Source organism: Varanus komodoensis, unplaced genomic scaffold (assembly GCF_004798865.1).
Source record: "Varanus komodoensis strain SLA01 unplaced genomic scaffold, ASM479886v1 scaffold26, whole genome shotgun sequence".
Classification (NCBI taxonomy): Eukaryota; Metazoa; Chordata; class Lepidosauria; order Squamata; family Varanidae; genus Varanus; species Varanus komodoensis.
Window position 1 is genome coordinate 3,787,095 of NW_025335684.1, and position 16,689 is coordinate 3,803,783.

Consider the following 16,689-nt stretch of genomic DNA (forward strand, 5'->3'; position numbering starts at 1 on the left):
GACTGCTGGAATTCATGCTTTAGGTAAAACAAGCAAGAATGGAGGTTTTGCTTCCAGCTGCATCATCCACCGATTTCTCCAAAATGCAACAGTGCATTTTGCATTAAAAGGAAAAGCACATTTGGCATAAGTTCCCTTACTTCTCACTCAGGTCTCCTACAGAATAACTCTCTCAGAATAGATCAGAAACATAACAATAAATGCATGCTAAGGTTCTTCTTAAAGAATGCAGATTCCGACTATAGCACTTCTGAAGAGAAATTTCCTCTTGCAAGTGTTTCGTTTACATGCAGCTACGCCCTTGGTCACCAATGCAGTTCCCGCAGCTCCCAGTTTCCCTTCCCTACAAAAAACATTAAGGAGGATCAAGCAGCTGAACAATTAATTGCCTGGCTGTCATCGGGAAACAAGCTCAGCTTGTAGGTGCAGTTTCAAGATGCCCCTGGTAGGATAATCCAATGACAGGCTTGATTGCTCGAGCTTTTAAAAGCCGTTTTCCCCATTTAATAAAATGAAACTCAATCACACGCACGTGGCACAAACGAGGGGAGACCCAGCTAGCTTTCCATCTCAGCCTGCAGTGGGCTGACTCCCACCTTGCAGCTTTTCCATGCGGGATCAGACCAAGATCCATGCAAGGCGTCTCTTGCCGATATTTCAGCCACCAGAGCATCTGGAATGCAGCTGGAGGTCCCTTGGAGGACCATAGAACTGCCTCTTTTTCTGAGCCCGTATCTGAGACATCGTCAGGTAGTGCTAATGTGAATAATCAAGCCGGATGACACGCCGCCAAGCAAGAAAAAGCACCATTTGCCTTTCACGGCAACATCTGAAGGTCAACAGAAGTACATTTTCCTTGGCATTTAATGGGCTATTGTAAGATAATGAAAGCACAAGCCAGTTCTCTAAAAGGCTTTTTGAAACATCTCTGCAAGAGATCATGTCCCACTCTATCTTCTGTTTACAGAATAAGTTGTCGTGAGGCTTCTCCCTCTGAGCCGGAGTTGGGAGCACGTGAACATGAACCGTTTCTGAAGTACAAGCCCCTCGGTGGAAAATTTTCATACAAGGTACCGTACGATAGAAGCCCATTAAACAAAAACAGGGGGAGAATATGCATACTGTACAGACTCTTGGCTTCATATTCCATGTGAATTTATTAAGGCTCTGAAACGCCATCTTGTTTCATTTCAGTTTAGCTAACTGAAAAAGAGCCCGCATTTCCAAAAAATTCAGTCCAACTGCAAAAGACAAACCAGAATCTGGCAAGCTGCTTTCCATTCATCTCGGGGCCTTCCAGTCACGCAATGGAGAAGTTCAGGGCTGCACACTTTCTACATCGGCAAGTTTCCATATAACAAAGATCAGGAATCCAAAGACATTCAGTGCACTGTCTTCAAACGATTTTGATCACACATCGGCCGAGTCCATCAAGTTCTCGGGACACAAACAGAGCGGCCCTTTCTTTCTTTGCTCAGGACCGAACATGGCCTGAAGTTAAGGACAGGAGCCGAGAACCGAATGATGAGCTTTCAACGGCTAGCCAAGCTCCTAATTTAAACCAGTAACTCTTCAAGACACCACAAGTCCGCCATAATATTGCACAAAGAAATAGCTTCTTGATATATTTTTTAAAACTGCTATTGATTTTCTCCAGGAGAATCCAAAAAAGGACAGAGGGTCAGGATGCATTAGAGAGTATGTGGTTACTTGATATTTGTGTATTTTCTGATTGCTGTTAGTTCATACAAATGTACAATGTAACTCAAAGATGGACAGAAAAAATGTATTCTACTAACTTAAAATCCTTGACTTAGCCCATGACTATCTCGCTACTCACACCTTGCTTTGGGGGCATTTTAAAGCTCTTTTCAAGACCACCATCTTCCACAACCCAGTTGAATATTGTCTCCCTGCTGAAGACACAGCTTTAGCTGAGCTGCTAACGTTTTATAGACTAGTTTTACTGTTCTTAGTGTACTATATTGGAGGCCTGTAGCCTGAAAGGTAGAATAAAAATATAAGAAATAATGTTCCTGAATTGAGAGGTCAAATTCTCATTCCTAAATAGCTTACAGTACCTCCTTTCTTCACCCAACAGTTGCCTGCAGAATGCAACACTTAAAATCTGGGTTCATTTTGATTTTTTCCCCTTAAACACCATAAAAACTGAGAGGGAGGAAGGCATAACATTCAGATGGGCATCTACCCCAACTTCATGCAAAAGAACTAAAGTTTTCGCCACAGCTGTTCTTATCAAGTGTTCAGCCAGTAACATGTTTCTTCTATGTACTTTTCACTCAATGTGTTAATAGAATTTCATCATCAAGTGATTCATCAGTATTATTTGCACTGAAACAAACTTATTTTTGGATCTGATGAACGATCTGTTTAACAAACAGCCTGGGAAACCTTCAGGATGCTCAGGAACAGCACTCCAGTGGGCTGAAATCCAAGTTCTTTTGCTTCACAGATGTCCAGAGGAAATCTTTAAGTACCAATCGCTGCCTTCTAACTGGACTCGGGTCAAAGGGATTATGCAACCTGGTTATTTTAAACAGATATAAATATTGTAGTGGGACTATAACAAGCACAAATCAGAAAGAGAGCTAGGATTCTTAAGAACATATGATGTTATATTTCAGCAAAACCAGGCCACTGGACAGAATCAGACCCTCAGCTATGCTTGCTGGGAATTATGGGAGTTGCAGTCCAACACTTCTGGAAGGCACCATAGACAGCAGCAATCCAAAGTCAAAAAACCCCTGGTTGGTTCTAGCCATGACCTTGCGATTCTTTAACTGAAGCAACGGAAGAGAAACTCTCCAATTTTCTGTGAGCAAAATAGGGACTTTTCCACTGAGTTATTGCCTCTCCCCATGATTAACTTGCTAAACTGTGCAACTTGACATGCACTTTCAATTTTAAGAGAAAGAGGATAATTTTGTGGGACAAGCAATACACAATCTGGTGGTTGTGTATTGAGGTTGGGAGGTCTAAAAGCTGCCAAGTTGGAAGGAAAGGGAGTACCTATTTCTTGTATTTGCTAATCCGAATGTTTACAAACAAAAGGAAAGAGTGCATAATGACCTCTGTGGATCAGGTACGTCGCAGAAAGAGAAAGATGTAGCAACGCACTGAGAGTTTGAACAACTGTCGCGGCATACGATGCTCAGAGACTGATATTGGATGAGGCTTATTGGAAAATATTTTCAGACCTTTGTAAGAAAGTGAAAGAATAAAAGTATCTATCTTTCATGTTTATTTTTCCTTCTGGCTGTGGAAGTTTAGGACTCCAAGGCTTTGCAATGGCTTCCTTTTGGCCCATGTTCCTACCACTAAACCATGCGCTACTCTGACTAATGGAGTTAAGAAAGTTTCCTACGTTCCGGTTAAACGTCCCCGTGAAAGCTGAAAGTCTAAAACCATCTTGGGAATAAATGCTGGGACTTTCCAACAGTTCCAAAGAAGTTATGATCTTTTTCCAAGTCCTGCATCTTTTCTTCTTTCTCCTTTTATTACTAGATAATGCAAGGGAAACCATTTCGATTCTTCTGCTTCTAAATTTTGCTTCCACTATGCAAGGTGTTGGTGGAAATTGAACAGCTAATTGAAACGTCTGTTGTATTCTGTTGATTCAGATTGGTAACTTTCCTAGAAAATACCAGAGGCCTTACAAATCGGCACCTCCCCGTCCTATCAAACAAGTGTTTCTTGCATTTGCCGCTTTGCCCCTCAATGGCTCCAGGAATGGGGGAATAAAAACAATCATCCCAAAACAAGTGTCAAGATCTGTTCTTTAAACCCAGCAGAATGCTCCAGGCACACCGGACACACATTTTCACAATACAGAGGCACACCGGTGCAATGGGGCAGTATCAAGGCAGTCTTCTGGGGGAACACACAGTGAACCTGACGAAATAAAATACCTTCTGCTTCAACATCATGTTAGGTTTGCTGCTAATACAAGCAAGATATGTTTACATTCTCTTCCGTCTACAACGGTTTGAACCATTTCAACACAGGGTTTCTATAAAGCCCGTCACTTTATAGGAGACAACCTGATTTTTATTGTTAAAGGCTTCTTGAATGTAAGCCTACCCTGAGATTTGATGGAGGGAAGACAGACTCTAAATTGCTTTAGGCAAGTAAATACTGCGTCCCCAGATGTACCATCCCTTATTCCATTATTTCCGTTCACAACTCAAGAAATAGCACAAACCCTTTATGAACCTCTGGCCAGCCAGGCATGAACCCAGAGAAACGGCAAGCCCTTTAAGTCATGCCCTCTGCCTCATCAAGGGTCTTTTGTCATGTAACATTTGAGTATTATGAAGCCCTGCTATAGCAACAGAATTATGCATTTCTGCCGTCCTCACTGGGTGACATAATAAATGGATCCTGTCGGGTGTCTGCTGAATCACAGAATGCTGTACTGACCTCCGCTTCACGGCTGCGCTCTCTTTCGCAGTTCTTTGTGCCAAGGAATGCTAAAAGGCTTCCGAAACAAGCTGGGCCATTCTCCACCCAACATGCCAACCTGGCGTGTCATATCGGTTCTGTCTCTCCAGTGCAGCGCAGCTGGACCAAAGCTGGGAGGGAGATGCCTCTGCGAATCAGGCAGCGGAAAACAAAGGCCTTCAGAAGCCACCGTAAAACTGGCTTTGTATGCAAGCAGCCCAAACGCTTGCTCCGTCCTTTCGCATTCAATACCAGGCTCCACTCCGCCACTCCACTCAATTATAGTTCAGCTGGAGTCTCTCAAGACCAGACAAAAATTGAAAACAGATTTCCGCTAGAGCAGAGCTTGCATCTCACAAATTCCACCAGCTTTCTCAGCCCTTCCCGAGACGAAGGGGGACTGATAGACACAAAAAGAACAGCAGCGATCCCACTGCTACCTCTGCAAACAAGCACAATTCAACCATGGCTAACACTTTCTGGCATGCGCTCGCACACACGCACCCTGGCGGAGTTACTGGAAGGAGACCGAAAGTTCTTCTTGAGACCCCATCTGGAGCGGAAAAGGCACACGCCTTGAAAGCTTCAAACATAAGGCGTTAAGTTGGTGCGACCACAGGTGAGCAAACCAGGCCAAAGGTCTTGCTTACAGGTGGCAGGCAATGGACTGGTAACACAGATGGGAGAGCGGCCCGTGCATCGCTACAGGGATTAATATCAAACATTAGGGCTGCGATGGGAGTAAACTGCATTGCCCTCCGTGGGGATTGCTTCAGAGTCATTTGTTCCGCTCCCCACCAACTATCACTGCAAATCGACACCTTAACTTCTTTTCCTGCTTCTCAGAACTGGATGAGATGTGCGTGGCGGTTCTTTACATGGGAAATGCAGGGCAGTTCTCACCAAACAGGCACAGAGAGGCTGTGCTTATGTGCCTTTACATTATGGAGGTAAATGATGAAGAACCAGTAATTCTGCACATCCTTCCAAGATCCTCAAGAGCTTCTAGAACTGTCCACCCTTAACTCTACACAGCAAGCAGAATTTCCTCAGCCGCTGAACCACAACCGCCGATTCCCTCCTCTAGGAGATGCCTTCTTGCAGATGTGTGGAATAAGGCCTTGAAATCTGGCCTGCCATTAAAGTGTAGCTTGGATTTTATGTGGCTCTCTTTTGCAAGGGAAACCCACTCTAAACTTTCAGAGAAGTATGTGAAGGAAAAAAAAAACATTTTATCAATGCATTGATTTCTGATGCTCACGTAGCCAAAACTGCACTTCCCACACACTGGAGTGAGGGAAACCCCACAGTCTGTGGGAATGCAGCCATCTTTCTGGGCAGCTGTGGGGAGGCGATCCCAAGCAGAAGACATTCCCCAAAGCCAGCCCAGTGACAGCTATGATGCCATCGCTTCTCCAGCCAGAACATCTTATCTTAGCATGGCTGCTTCGAACTGCCTGTCTGTCTTGCAGCCAGGAATGCTTCTTTCTGTCCTTTCCATTCACCTCGTCCATTCTCTGCTTCGGTCAGCCCCATACCTGCTGCTGATCAAGCAAGATGTGCTAACTCTGCCTTTCATTCCTCCTTCCGCGGGCTCTCAGCTTCGCCAGCTCATGTTCTTCCTCCTCCTACAGCTTGGCGAAAAGTTCTGCCCATTTAGCAAAGCTCTGGTTCACGCTTCAACCCTCTCCCACTTTCATGATTGCAATTTCCCCCCCTCAACATCAGTGCGACCACTTCAGACCTCTTGCCTCAATCTGGAACTCTTGCTGCTCAATCCACGTACTGATGATTGAAGATGCTGTTCCAGGTGGACAGCAATCATTCAACCACTGAACAAGCCGCTCCTGACACTCCCTGTTGAGTCCAGGATTTAGTTATTTTTTTTCATTCCAAAGTCCCTGCTTCCTTGGATTTCATTTTGGCTAGAATGAACTCTAAGCAAGTTTCTAGTTCTCAGGAACTCATCTGGCTGGATGGAACACACAAGGGGGGTACTGGATTGGTATTAAAAGCCCCATGGGTTGCGTTACCCACAGTCTGAATGTGGAATGTTAGAAGAGGTGCCAGGTCTAAATGGGTTTATCCATTTTATTTATTTAAATAAACATCTTGGGACGGTTCATAACAACAACAGTAAAATAAGATAAAATTCAGCTCTAGGTTGGTTTCAAGTTACTCCTAGTCAGGGTAAGACAATGAAATGCACAAACTCCCCATTTTCGAGAATGTGACATCAAACTGTTACTTTGAGTTGTCCCCAGCCTTAAGCTGAACACCCATGTTCCTCATTAGGTGATGCTCTTGTTAACATTATTGGTTTTATCTGGCCAGGGCGGCTTATTTTATACTGTATTGTGGTATTTTAATAGTTATATTTTTAATTTATATTATTGTGAGCCACCCCGAGGCTTCGGCGAATGGGGCGGCATAAAAATGTTTTAAAAAATAAATAAAATAAACAAAAGGAAGGAAATGTACAGCCATTTTTATAATAGCAACCTGGAGACTGATGTTAGGTGATGCTCTTGGCTAAAAAAAGCCATCGGGGAGCTCTGCCTCGGACATGATGCTCTGTATGAACTGCAGCACCTGGTCTAACGGATTAAAGGTAGCGATCACTGACCTCTGGGAGGTGGGCATCACCGCACACAGGTCCACACAAACCAGGCAATGGTGTGATCACGTACCGCTTGCCCTGTGCGAACAACCAGAATCTACGGAGCTCATCAATAAGCAAGATGATGATGAAAAAGTTTCCTCAGTTCCTCCCACCCACCAGCCACGGAGGATAAGAACATTAAGTGGATGTTACCAATCATCCTGATTGCTGGAAAGCTATTTTTAACCTTCAGCAGAACACGTTCCACTGTTAAATGTGGAAGAACGGGAAAAACAGGTGCCTGAAAAAATTCCACTTCCTGTAAGATAAGGTTACCAGTTGGTATTATTTGTTTATTTCATTGCTACACGGCCTCATAGCCAAAGATCTCTAGCTGGTTCACTGCAGAGTCTTCCTCCAAAAGACAATTCCACAGATCAAGAGAACACGTATCTTTGCAACTCTTACTTTCCATTTCATTTTCCCAGGAGGCTGTGCATGATTTTGGGTACCAGGTTCACACCGCCTCTTTTGCTCCACACATGTACGTTTTTCGGCACCAGGTTAAGACCTTTTTATTTTAGCAATATTTTAATACGTTTTACTATCATGATCTATATGTTTTTATTGCAGCCAGTGTGGGTCGATGATTTTATTTATATTTTATTGTATTTTATCTATGTGAGCCGTCCTGAGGCTTTCGCGACAGGATGGCATATAAATACTTTAAATAAATAAATACATAAGCTGCTGTTAACAGAATACCAGAAGGTATTCATAAGCGCTGGCCACTATGGTCATATTTGCGACTGGGCTCTGACACCCAGTTCCCGTTTCCCAGTCCAGCTTGTGCCTCCACTAGCAACACTGGGAGGCCTAAGGCAGACCTCCTTGCAGCTTCCCGGCCCCTTTCCCTCCATCTCCAAGAAGGGAAAAATGATCCGGATGCTTGCCAGAGTTGCTGCAAATATTATTTCGAGATTAAACACATGGGCCCAAAGGGCTGGAAAGTTCATACAAGGGGCCTGTGCTACTCCAGGGTAAGTTGTTTCCTTCCCGCTTTAAATAAAGGTAAAGGTTTTAAATTAAAGGCCAGTCGTGCCTGACTCTCGGGGGCGGTGCTCCTCTCCGTTTCCTGGCCGAGGGAGCCAGCGCTTGTCCGCAGACGGTCTCCGTGGTCGGGTGGCCGGCATGACTAAACACCGAGGTGTGCGGAACGCTGTTTCCTGCCCACCGAAGTGGCGCCTTTTCATCTACTTGCATTTGCATGCTTTCGAACTGCAAGGTTGGCAGGAGCTGGGACGGAGCAATGGGAACTCAGCCCGTTGGGCAGATTCGAACCGGCGACCTTTCGATCTACCAGCCCGGCAGCACAGCGGTTTAAACCACTGCGCCACCTGCAGTCCCTGGTTTCTAAATCTACTGATTTCAGATCTACTGGTTTCCAACCAGCTCAGCCTGAGCTGCACTCTCCGGTTTCCAATAGCAAGCAGCTCTCCGGAGAATTACAGCATTGAGATTCACAGGTACTCCTAAGCAAGTGAATTTGCTTGCCCTCTCTTCCACGTGAACTTTTCCATCTTGATGTCTGTGTGCCAGATGTTCACAAAAGATGTGTAAAGATACAAACCTGGACCTATCTATCTATCTATCTATCTATCTATCTATTTATTTATTTATGGTGGGGGAATGTATAGGTTTGGAGGAATACATTCCTGACTGCCTTGTTGCTGTCACAGTTCCAAAAAAAAGGAAATAATTCTTATCAGGTACCAGCACATTCATTTGTGGCAGAGGCCGAAAGTCCATTCTTGCTGGAAAGTTTGAGACAGGAGGGTAAAAATGCACAGTGAGTAGGAAACACCAACAAAGTGGGAATCTAATAATGGAGTTGGGAGGAGTGAAGAGGTGGAAGAAAGAGGATGGAATCTTGTTTGGCAACATTCGCATTCCTCTGAGCAAAAAATCTGTCTGCAAAACACAAAAATCAGGCAACTGTCAGAAATAAGACAATCTTGGCATTTTAAAATATGTTTGGTAGTTCTCATGATTAAAAGCAAGATGCGAAGGCATTTGGGAAGACCTAAAAGTCAAAGATCTGGGGGTGTTCTGTGGTGCGTTTCCCAGAGTTAAGGCAACTTACTGCGATGGTTGGTGTTCTGAAATTTAATACACTCAGCCTAAAAGCAATTATAACATGATCGAAGGCCAAGATAGATGTTTATTACTCGTTTTAAACAAGTCACTAGTTTAAACTTTCAAGTAGTTCTATATTTTGAGAAGTGGCAGCATCCAAACCCTCTTATAACCATATGTTCTAGACTGGAGTACCTCCCTAAAGGTATTCCCCTAATTGCAGGGACTGTGGTTAAGAAATACAGAGGTACCCTAAATCATTTTGCAAGGTTGAACCCTGCTCCCAAACCATGTGCCACCTCTGAGGCTGAGCTTCGCCTCACCCTGCGGTGTCCAAACAACAAAACAAAACCAAAAATTACCAGGAACTGTCAAGGGTCCTGAAAAGGCTGTCCAGACTTGTAGGCTATGACCTCAATGCCCCACGCAAGAGTGGAAGCGATGAGCTAAGAGCAATCGTGTGTGTAACTCAGGAACCAAGCTGCTTATTTGCCTACAAGTGAGTAAAGCTTTTTGATCATTATAGACACAGTACAGTACATTACACAGCCAGAAATCCCACCTTTCTTTAGTCTGTATCCAGATGTCTAACAACAGAGCAGAGAAGCAGGTGGCTGCTAAAGAAAAAGAAATAAAATGATGCCCACAGCTAAGAACCAGAATAGCAAGGAGATGCTGGCCACGGTTTGGCAGCCAACATGAGAAATGCGCTCACGTTTTTGTGTGTGCCGGTATTCCTATTCCAGCAAATTCTTTCCAGCTCATGTAAATGTAAGAGAAGATAAATCCAATGAGCCGCTATGATCCTGGGCGTTTGTTGTGAATTAGGCTGGTTCGCAAGCTATGCCGAATGTAGCCGCATACGGAACGGAGTTTGATAGCTGTACGTGGACCGTCCCTCTCAAAGCTCGGGTGCAGAGATATTCTCTAATCTTCAGAAACAAGGAACTGTTTACACAAAGACTAAATTGCGCTGACAAGACTGCAAGCGGTAAACGCACAGTCCCTAATTAGCTTTATAGATTTATAAGACACCATATATCTGGACACTCTGCCGAAGATAAAAACACAATTATAATGAAATATGTAAACACCGCCTGCCAAGAATCCAGCTTTTACTGCTACTAGAAAAATTGGTGTCAAACAGCACTCACTCCGAAAATATTCCATTAGCAACTGCTACGCTGTTTTTGTTTTAATTTCTTGGACAGGAGCTGCTGGCAAATAAAGTGACCGTCACTGTTGGAAGCGTCCAAGCGGTGGCGATCTCAGGAAATCAGGCAGGTCCAATCCACCTGGACGAAGCCGGGAAGGACGACAGGAGAGAGGGGACTTGTATTCTATTTCCTCTGCATCTGTCATCAAAGATCGCTCCCCATCATGCAGGGACGGGTGTCCTGAATGAGGTGCCAATTTCACTCTGCAAGCATGGCCATGTTTCACAGGTTATATCGGTTTGCTGGTAAGCAACAAAGCTGTGGAGAGCAGTAGCGACACTGTTGCCAGAAATACTTGCTCTGCACTGCTCTTTATCCCTAGTGTTTGGTTTAAGATTCACAGTTCAGTAAGAAGACTTGCAGCATGAGCCACAGATGAAGCCGAGAGAGGAGGAGAAGGCGCAGGATTTTGCATATGAAGATAAATGCTGGGATCCCACAGTGCCTCCTAATGAATGGGAAAGGAGGCTGAGATAGGGAAACAGGGGGGCTTGAGCCCCCCTGGCAAGAGGCCCTTTTTAGCTAGCCCGGCTGCAAACACGCCCTGGGGCAGTAAGCAGGCAGTGCTTAGAAGTCTACTTTTGAGCAAGGGTTCCCCCAAGACTGAAACTAAAGGCCACTCCTCTTACAAGGGGTTAGGCAGGTGAAGAGAAGGGCCAGCCACACACCTGGAAACATGGGAAGGATTCAGTGCTGCTCCCTGTGCCTCAAAATTCTCTCCCAATTTCTCCCTCCTGTATATTAGGAGAAATGCCGGGGAGATTCTGGAGTCCAGAGCAGCAAAAGCCAAAGGAATTTCACATGCTGCAGCTCATGCTTGGACGATAAAACATGGCTATCAGTTCCCACACAGAGCCTGGCTTTCTCGCATATTCAAACTGGGGGTAAAGAAAGCTACAGAGCAAGTTCCAAGATGTTCGGCATGCGAAGGAGAATTGTATAAACAAGGCAAAGAATCAAGTCCTGATGTCAACACACCAAGGCCTTCTCGTCCCTTGGTCCAAGCGGAAAATGGAACGAGGACTTCTTATCACAATAGGAGAGGTCAGCCAAGAGACACAAACTCGTTTGCTTCTAATATCATGTTTGCAATAAGGATCATGCTGGGTATCGATAACAGAAGGCCTAGATCCTTCCCAAACAGTAACGTCAGTGCCTCCAGGCAAACATAATCTGTATGTGGTCTTCCTAGAGGTAGGAGAACAGAAAATGGTGTAGTCTCGTGACACAGAAAGAACTATAGTTCAGTGTGTACATGCAAACATGCAGGAAAATGTCCCAGGACTCTCTCAAAACACAGGGAAGATTCTTATTTCAAAGCAGGAGAACAAATACAATATGGAATTCCACATGATACGAGTAAGTTCAGGGGCAGCCACCATCTGTTCTTTGCCAGGACACCATATCAGATATACCGGAATAGATGTCAAGTATTACCTAGCTAGTAGTAACTCTTACAAGGACAAACTACTCCCAAGCTCATTCAAGAACGAAATCATTAAATAAGCTCTTCCTTAACTCCTTTCCACCTCCTGCCCTGCCTATCACAACAAGGAGGAAACTGAAAATCTTACAGGACATATTTCGGAACAGGGAAGAGCCATGTCTTCTTCACATACCGTACCTTCCAGGAGACACACCGGCTCATTTACTGGGCAAAAGCGAAACACTCCCACAAAGTGGTAGCCCACTTTTAAATTCTAGAAGGAAAAAGCACCGTAATAAATGTCCCTATTTCAAAAGGCTGCACAAACCATCTTTCTTAAAGAGGTCAGACTCTAAGTCCATGCATAACTGAATAAGCCCTTAATATACTTTAAACTCTTCTGCATTTGTTCCAATCACAGATTAACTATCTCTTTTATTTACAGTTATTTAGTCAACTGGCATTTTTGAAGGCCGCCTTCTATTGTCTGGGCGACAGAGCACGTCAGGAGATGGAGCCAGAACAAAAAGAGCTACTTCCAAAGCGGAACATGCCACCTAATGGCATTCAGGAAGTGGGTTTCCTACAGAACTAGAGGCAGGTACAGCTTTCATTCAGTGCACTTGGATCTCTCCAGAGGCCGTTTCAGTAGCTGAAATCTTTGTAACTGCTGGGAAAATTTCGCACAGAAAAGTTACCAATGTTTGTCACGACTCAGGCACAGCACCACAAGCATTTTCTCTCCCTCCTTTCTCCTTCTTACATCTCCCTACCCGACTCCTAGGATGCTGTCAAGTCGGTTACTTCACCAGTCCGGGGTCAAGGATACAGGGTACTAATAAGAGAATGAGCAGAAACAAGTCCTGCCTAAGATGTCCCTTCGTGCAGCAGTACTGAAAAGACATTGCAACTTATTCTGTACTTGACTTATAGGACGTCTTTAATCTTCCTAAGTTGATGGCTTCTTAACATGCAGCTCCTTCAAAGATTCCTACACTTAAAGAGCCTGCAGTAAAGATCATATTTACAAAATGGGGAACAGCCTAGAAAGAGAGGATTCAAAGGAGAAGCAAGGCCAGTGGTTAGAGGTTATCGAATATATTCCCCGAAAAAGCAAGAGCTTTTTGTGTGACGACGCGGTTAAAACACAGAACTGGGATCTTTAATGTAGGAGAATTTTACCCCATGGGCCTTTATTTCTACAAAGCTACAAAGCACAAATAGGAAATAGGCTTGGTCTGAGAAAAAAGGGTGCTCTTTAATTTATTTTATATTTAAAACATTTCCAAGTTGCCTTTCAGGGCAAGAGCCTTCCAAAGGTGACTTACAACAATGAATCCAATATACTAGAAAGAAACCAAAACAGCAACAACAATTCACAAAAACAACAAACAACCAGGCAGTACTCAAATCCTGCACTATGTTGCAGCTACAGGCCAAAACAATCCTGCAGAACACAATCAGGCAAAGCTCAGAGTAAACAAGCCAGGCTTCGGGGGCTCTGGAAAAGCCTGCGGTGAGGCCTTGGTGGGGCACTGATGGCAACCCATTCCGGGGGCACGGGGCCACTGCGGAAAAGCCCCTCTCCCGGGCGCTTGCCTGGGCAGAGACTGGCAAACGAGAAGCTCCTCCGGGGCTGGTCATAAAGCACAGGCAGGAGGCGGCGAGCGGAAGCGCACGTCATTTTCAGCTCAGGTTTGTAAACGGTGGGCTTTCAAGCCATGCCTCTGGGTATGAAGACTCAAGGAAGAGGCGTGGGGACAGGGCAACTTCTGGGCCTGGGTCCCTCTGCACCGTATGTGGCCAGGTGCCACTCGGGGGCCAGTGAAAGCAAGAGCTGAGATTCCAGGTTGAGCACCAGAAAAACCCCTTGGAAAGGGGGGGGGGAAGGAGGGGTGTAAATGAATCGATCAATCGGTCTCCTGTAAATTCAGCATCAAAGAGGGGCTATGCCGTCTGGCTTAATGATAGCAAGATACGGGTAGCTATCTCTCAGGGTGACTACACAACTTTCAGTCCAAGGCCAACTAATCAGGGGATTGATCGATGGATATCCTGCCTGTTTTCTTACAAAGAGCTCAGAGCCACTTAGATCATTCTCCTCCTCCTCCTCCTCCTCACAATCTTACCCCCACAACAACCCTGCGAGGTAGGTTGGGCTTGGCACCTGTGACTGGCCCCAAGTCTGGATATGGAACCCCCACAGCAGCTTTCGCACAGTTCCTGTGAAAGGCCGGCCCAGAGCAAAACCACATGGCGGGGGGCAGGCAGGGCAAAATCCATGGCCAAGGAGGAAAACTACCACTGCGGTTCCCAAATCTCTAGCATTCGAGGACAAGGGCCACTCCAGCCTAACATTCTGCAGGGACTGAATAAAAGAAAGAGGCACCGGAACAGCAGGCTCCTCTCCAGCTTCCTACCCTGCTCCTGACGCATCAGTTTCTCTTCCGCCAGCCAAGCATGCAAAGATAGGGGGGAAAGGTGATGAAAAGGAGCCCCAAATCTGCTTTCAGGCGGGGGGGGGGCAGATTGCAAAGTTGCCGTCTGCTGCAGCCCCTCTCAACAGGAAGTGAAAGCAGCCACGCCGGCACTTTCAACAGAGACTTTCGTGGGGAAGCGCAGAATTCCGCCCACGTCCCTCCATTCAAGTCCCCCTCCTATTAATTTGGATAATAACTATTTTTCATTCGAATGGGGTGCAAGAAGGGATGGGTGCAGAGCAACTCCTGAGAGAAAGGGAAGTTGGAGAACTGGGAGTCCAAAGCTTTGCCAGTGTGGGGTAGTGGTTAAAAGCACAGGGCTGGGACTCGGAGTCCTGGGTTCTACGCCCCACTCAGCCGACTTGGGGCCAATCACTGACTCTCAGCCCAGCCTACCTCACAGGGCTGTTGTTGGGCAGAGAAGACTGAAAGCAGGAAGAGAAGAATGGAGTAAGTCACTTTGAGTTACTTAAAGGAAGAAAAATGGTAGAACAGAAATCTAATAAATGAGTGGGGGAAATGAGAAGGAATGAGGGGGAAATGTAGGTGATACATCAAAGGACCATTTCTGAGCATCACAAGGTCCATTTTTATGTTCAGCTCCCATCCTGGGGCGGGGACTATTTACACTGCCTTGGGAAAGCCCAGTCACAAGGACACGTCTCTGCAATCAGGACACAAACACACCAAGGAGAACAGTCCAGTCCTGACCCTGCGCGTCTGCCGCATCTGAGGTGGGCCGGGGACCAGTCAAACAGGCAGCGCCACAACAGAGCTGGTGTGGCCAAGGCGTTAGTGTCCGACCGGGACGAGGCAGTTCTGGGTTCCACTCCCCACTCGGCCAGGAAGCTCCCTGGGAAACTTGGGACCGGTCGCTGGCTCTCTGCCTAACCTACTTCGCAGGGTTGTTGCAAAGAGAAAATGGAGACTGGGGGGTGGATTATGTAAGCTGCCTTACAGGAAAAACCACAGGATATGAATACAATAGGTAACTATCTGCAATTTCAAATGCGATGCAGGGCAGCCTTCTCCAACCTGATGCCCCCTGATGTTTTGGACCGGCTCCCAGCTTTCCTAACCTTTGGCCCTGCTGTCTCAGGCTGATGGGAACTGAAGTGCAAGACATTTGGAGAGCGCCACATCGGGGAAGGCCGATCTGGGCAGGTTTGCTTTTGCTAAATATATTTAGGCAGACCTGGGGGAGGAAGTGGGATGGAAAATCTGAAGCGAGGGCTGAAACATGCAGAGAATAGCAAATGGATAAGATGAATAAGAACACATTAACAGATACACGAGGAAACATCTTCTCAGTGTGAAGAGCTGTAGAATAGGAGAACAAGGTTCAAAAGGTGATGGTCATCCTGCCCCCGTCACCCAGAAAGCAAGTCTGTGCATTGTGTGTGTCCATGTCCAAATTACAAGGGACCAGACAGGGCCTGCCCCCCCACTCCCTTTTCTGACACCCCCTCAGCTACTGATCTGGGTAGCGAGGAGGGGTAGCGAGGAGGGGGTGGCTGTGGGTTCCGTTCAGCCCCTCTGCATTTCTCCTTCTCATTCAAACCTTCTTAAGGGGCCTGCGCAGGGGAAACGTTAGCCACGGCGTGGGGAGGGGGAGCGAGGTGTGGGCAGAGGCGAGAGGTGGGCAGAGGCAGCGAGTGGGGAGCGAGGCTGCATTTGCGCGGAAACGTGTCCAGGAGGAGAGAGGGAGCGCATTCGCCAAGGGCTGAGGAAGACCAACCTGAAATGTTAAAAAGCACGACCCCAAACGGCCGGGATCTCTCGCGGGGGGGGGGCGCGCGGGCACCGGTGGGCGGGGGGGGGGGGGGATGGGGTTGCACAAGGATACACGCAAGCCGAGCGCTGCAGGGCTCCCCTTCGAGGGAGCCCCGTGCAGGAAAGGGGGGCGGGGGAGGGAAGCAGGCACGGCGATCCCCGTGGTGGTCGGGATGGGGTGGGATGGGAGTGGGGAGGGAGCCTGGGAGGGGGAAACGGGGGGGGTGCGGCGGGGAGGGGGAGAGGCCCAGGGAAAGGGGAAGCGAGCAGGGCGACGCAAGAAGTCCCCTCCAAGGGCCGGGGGGCGCGGAGGGGGAAGGGGGTGGCGGGGCCCGGGGGGCCGGAAACATTGGGGCAAGCGCGCGCCGGGGAGGCGGGGGCGCGCAGGGGACCGGGGGCGCCGGGTTGGAGGGGGCGGGCGGGGGGGACCGGCAGCCGGCGCTCACCTGCTGGTACTCGGCGTCCTCGGGGCGGAAGTCGTCGGCCACGGCCTCCCAGCGCAGGCTGAAGTGGGGCAGGCGGTGCAGCAGGCTCACCCACCAGGGGGGCGCGTAGCTCACGCCCGCCGCCATGCCCGGCCCGAGCGCGGGGAGA

At 47.2% G+C, this 16,689-nt stretch overlaps 1 protein-coding gene across 2 annotated transcripts in view; it reads right to left on the minus strand.

Annotated features, from left to right (window-relative positions):
• The window catches only part of TTYH3 (tweety family member 3), a 72,518-nt gene extending 55,851 nt beyond the window's left edge, over window positions 1-16,667 (minus strand). For both annotated transcript variants that reach the window (XM_044433178.1, XM_044433175.1), the window contains exon 1: window positions 16,542-16,667. In XM_044433178.1, coding sequence (XP_044289113.1) covers window positions 16,542-16,667 — 126 coding nt within the window. The remainder of the gene's footprint in view (window positions 1-16,541) is intronic.
• Window positions 16,668-16,689: the final 22 nt, after the last annotated feature.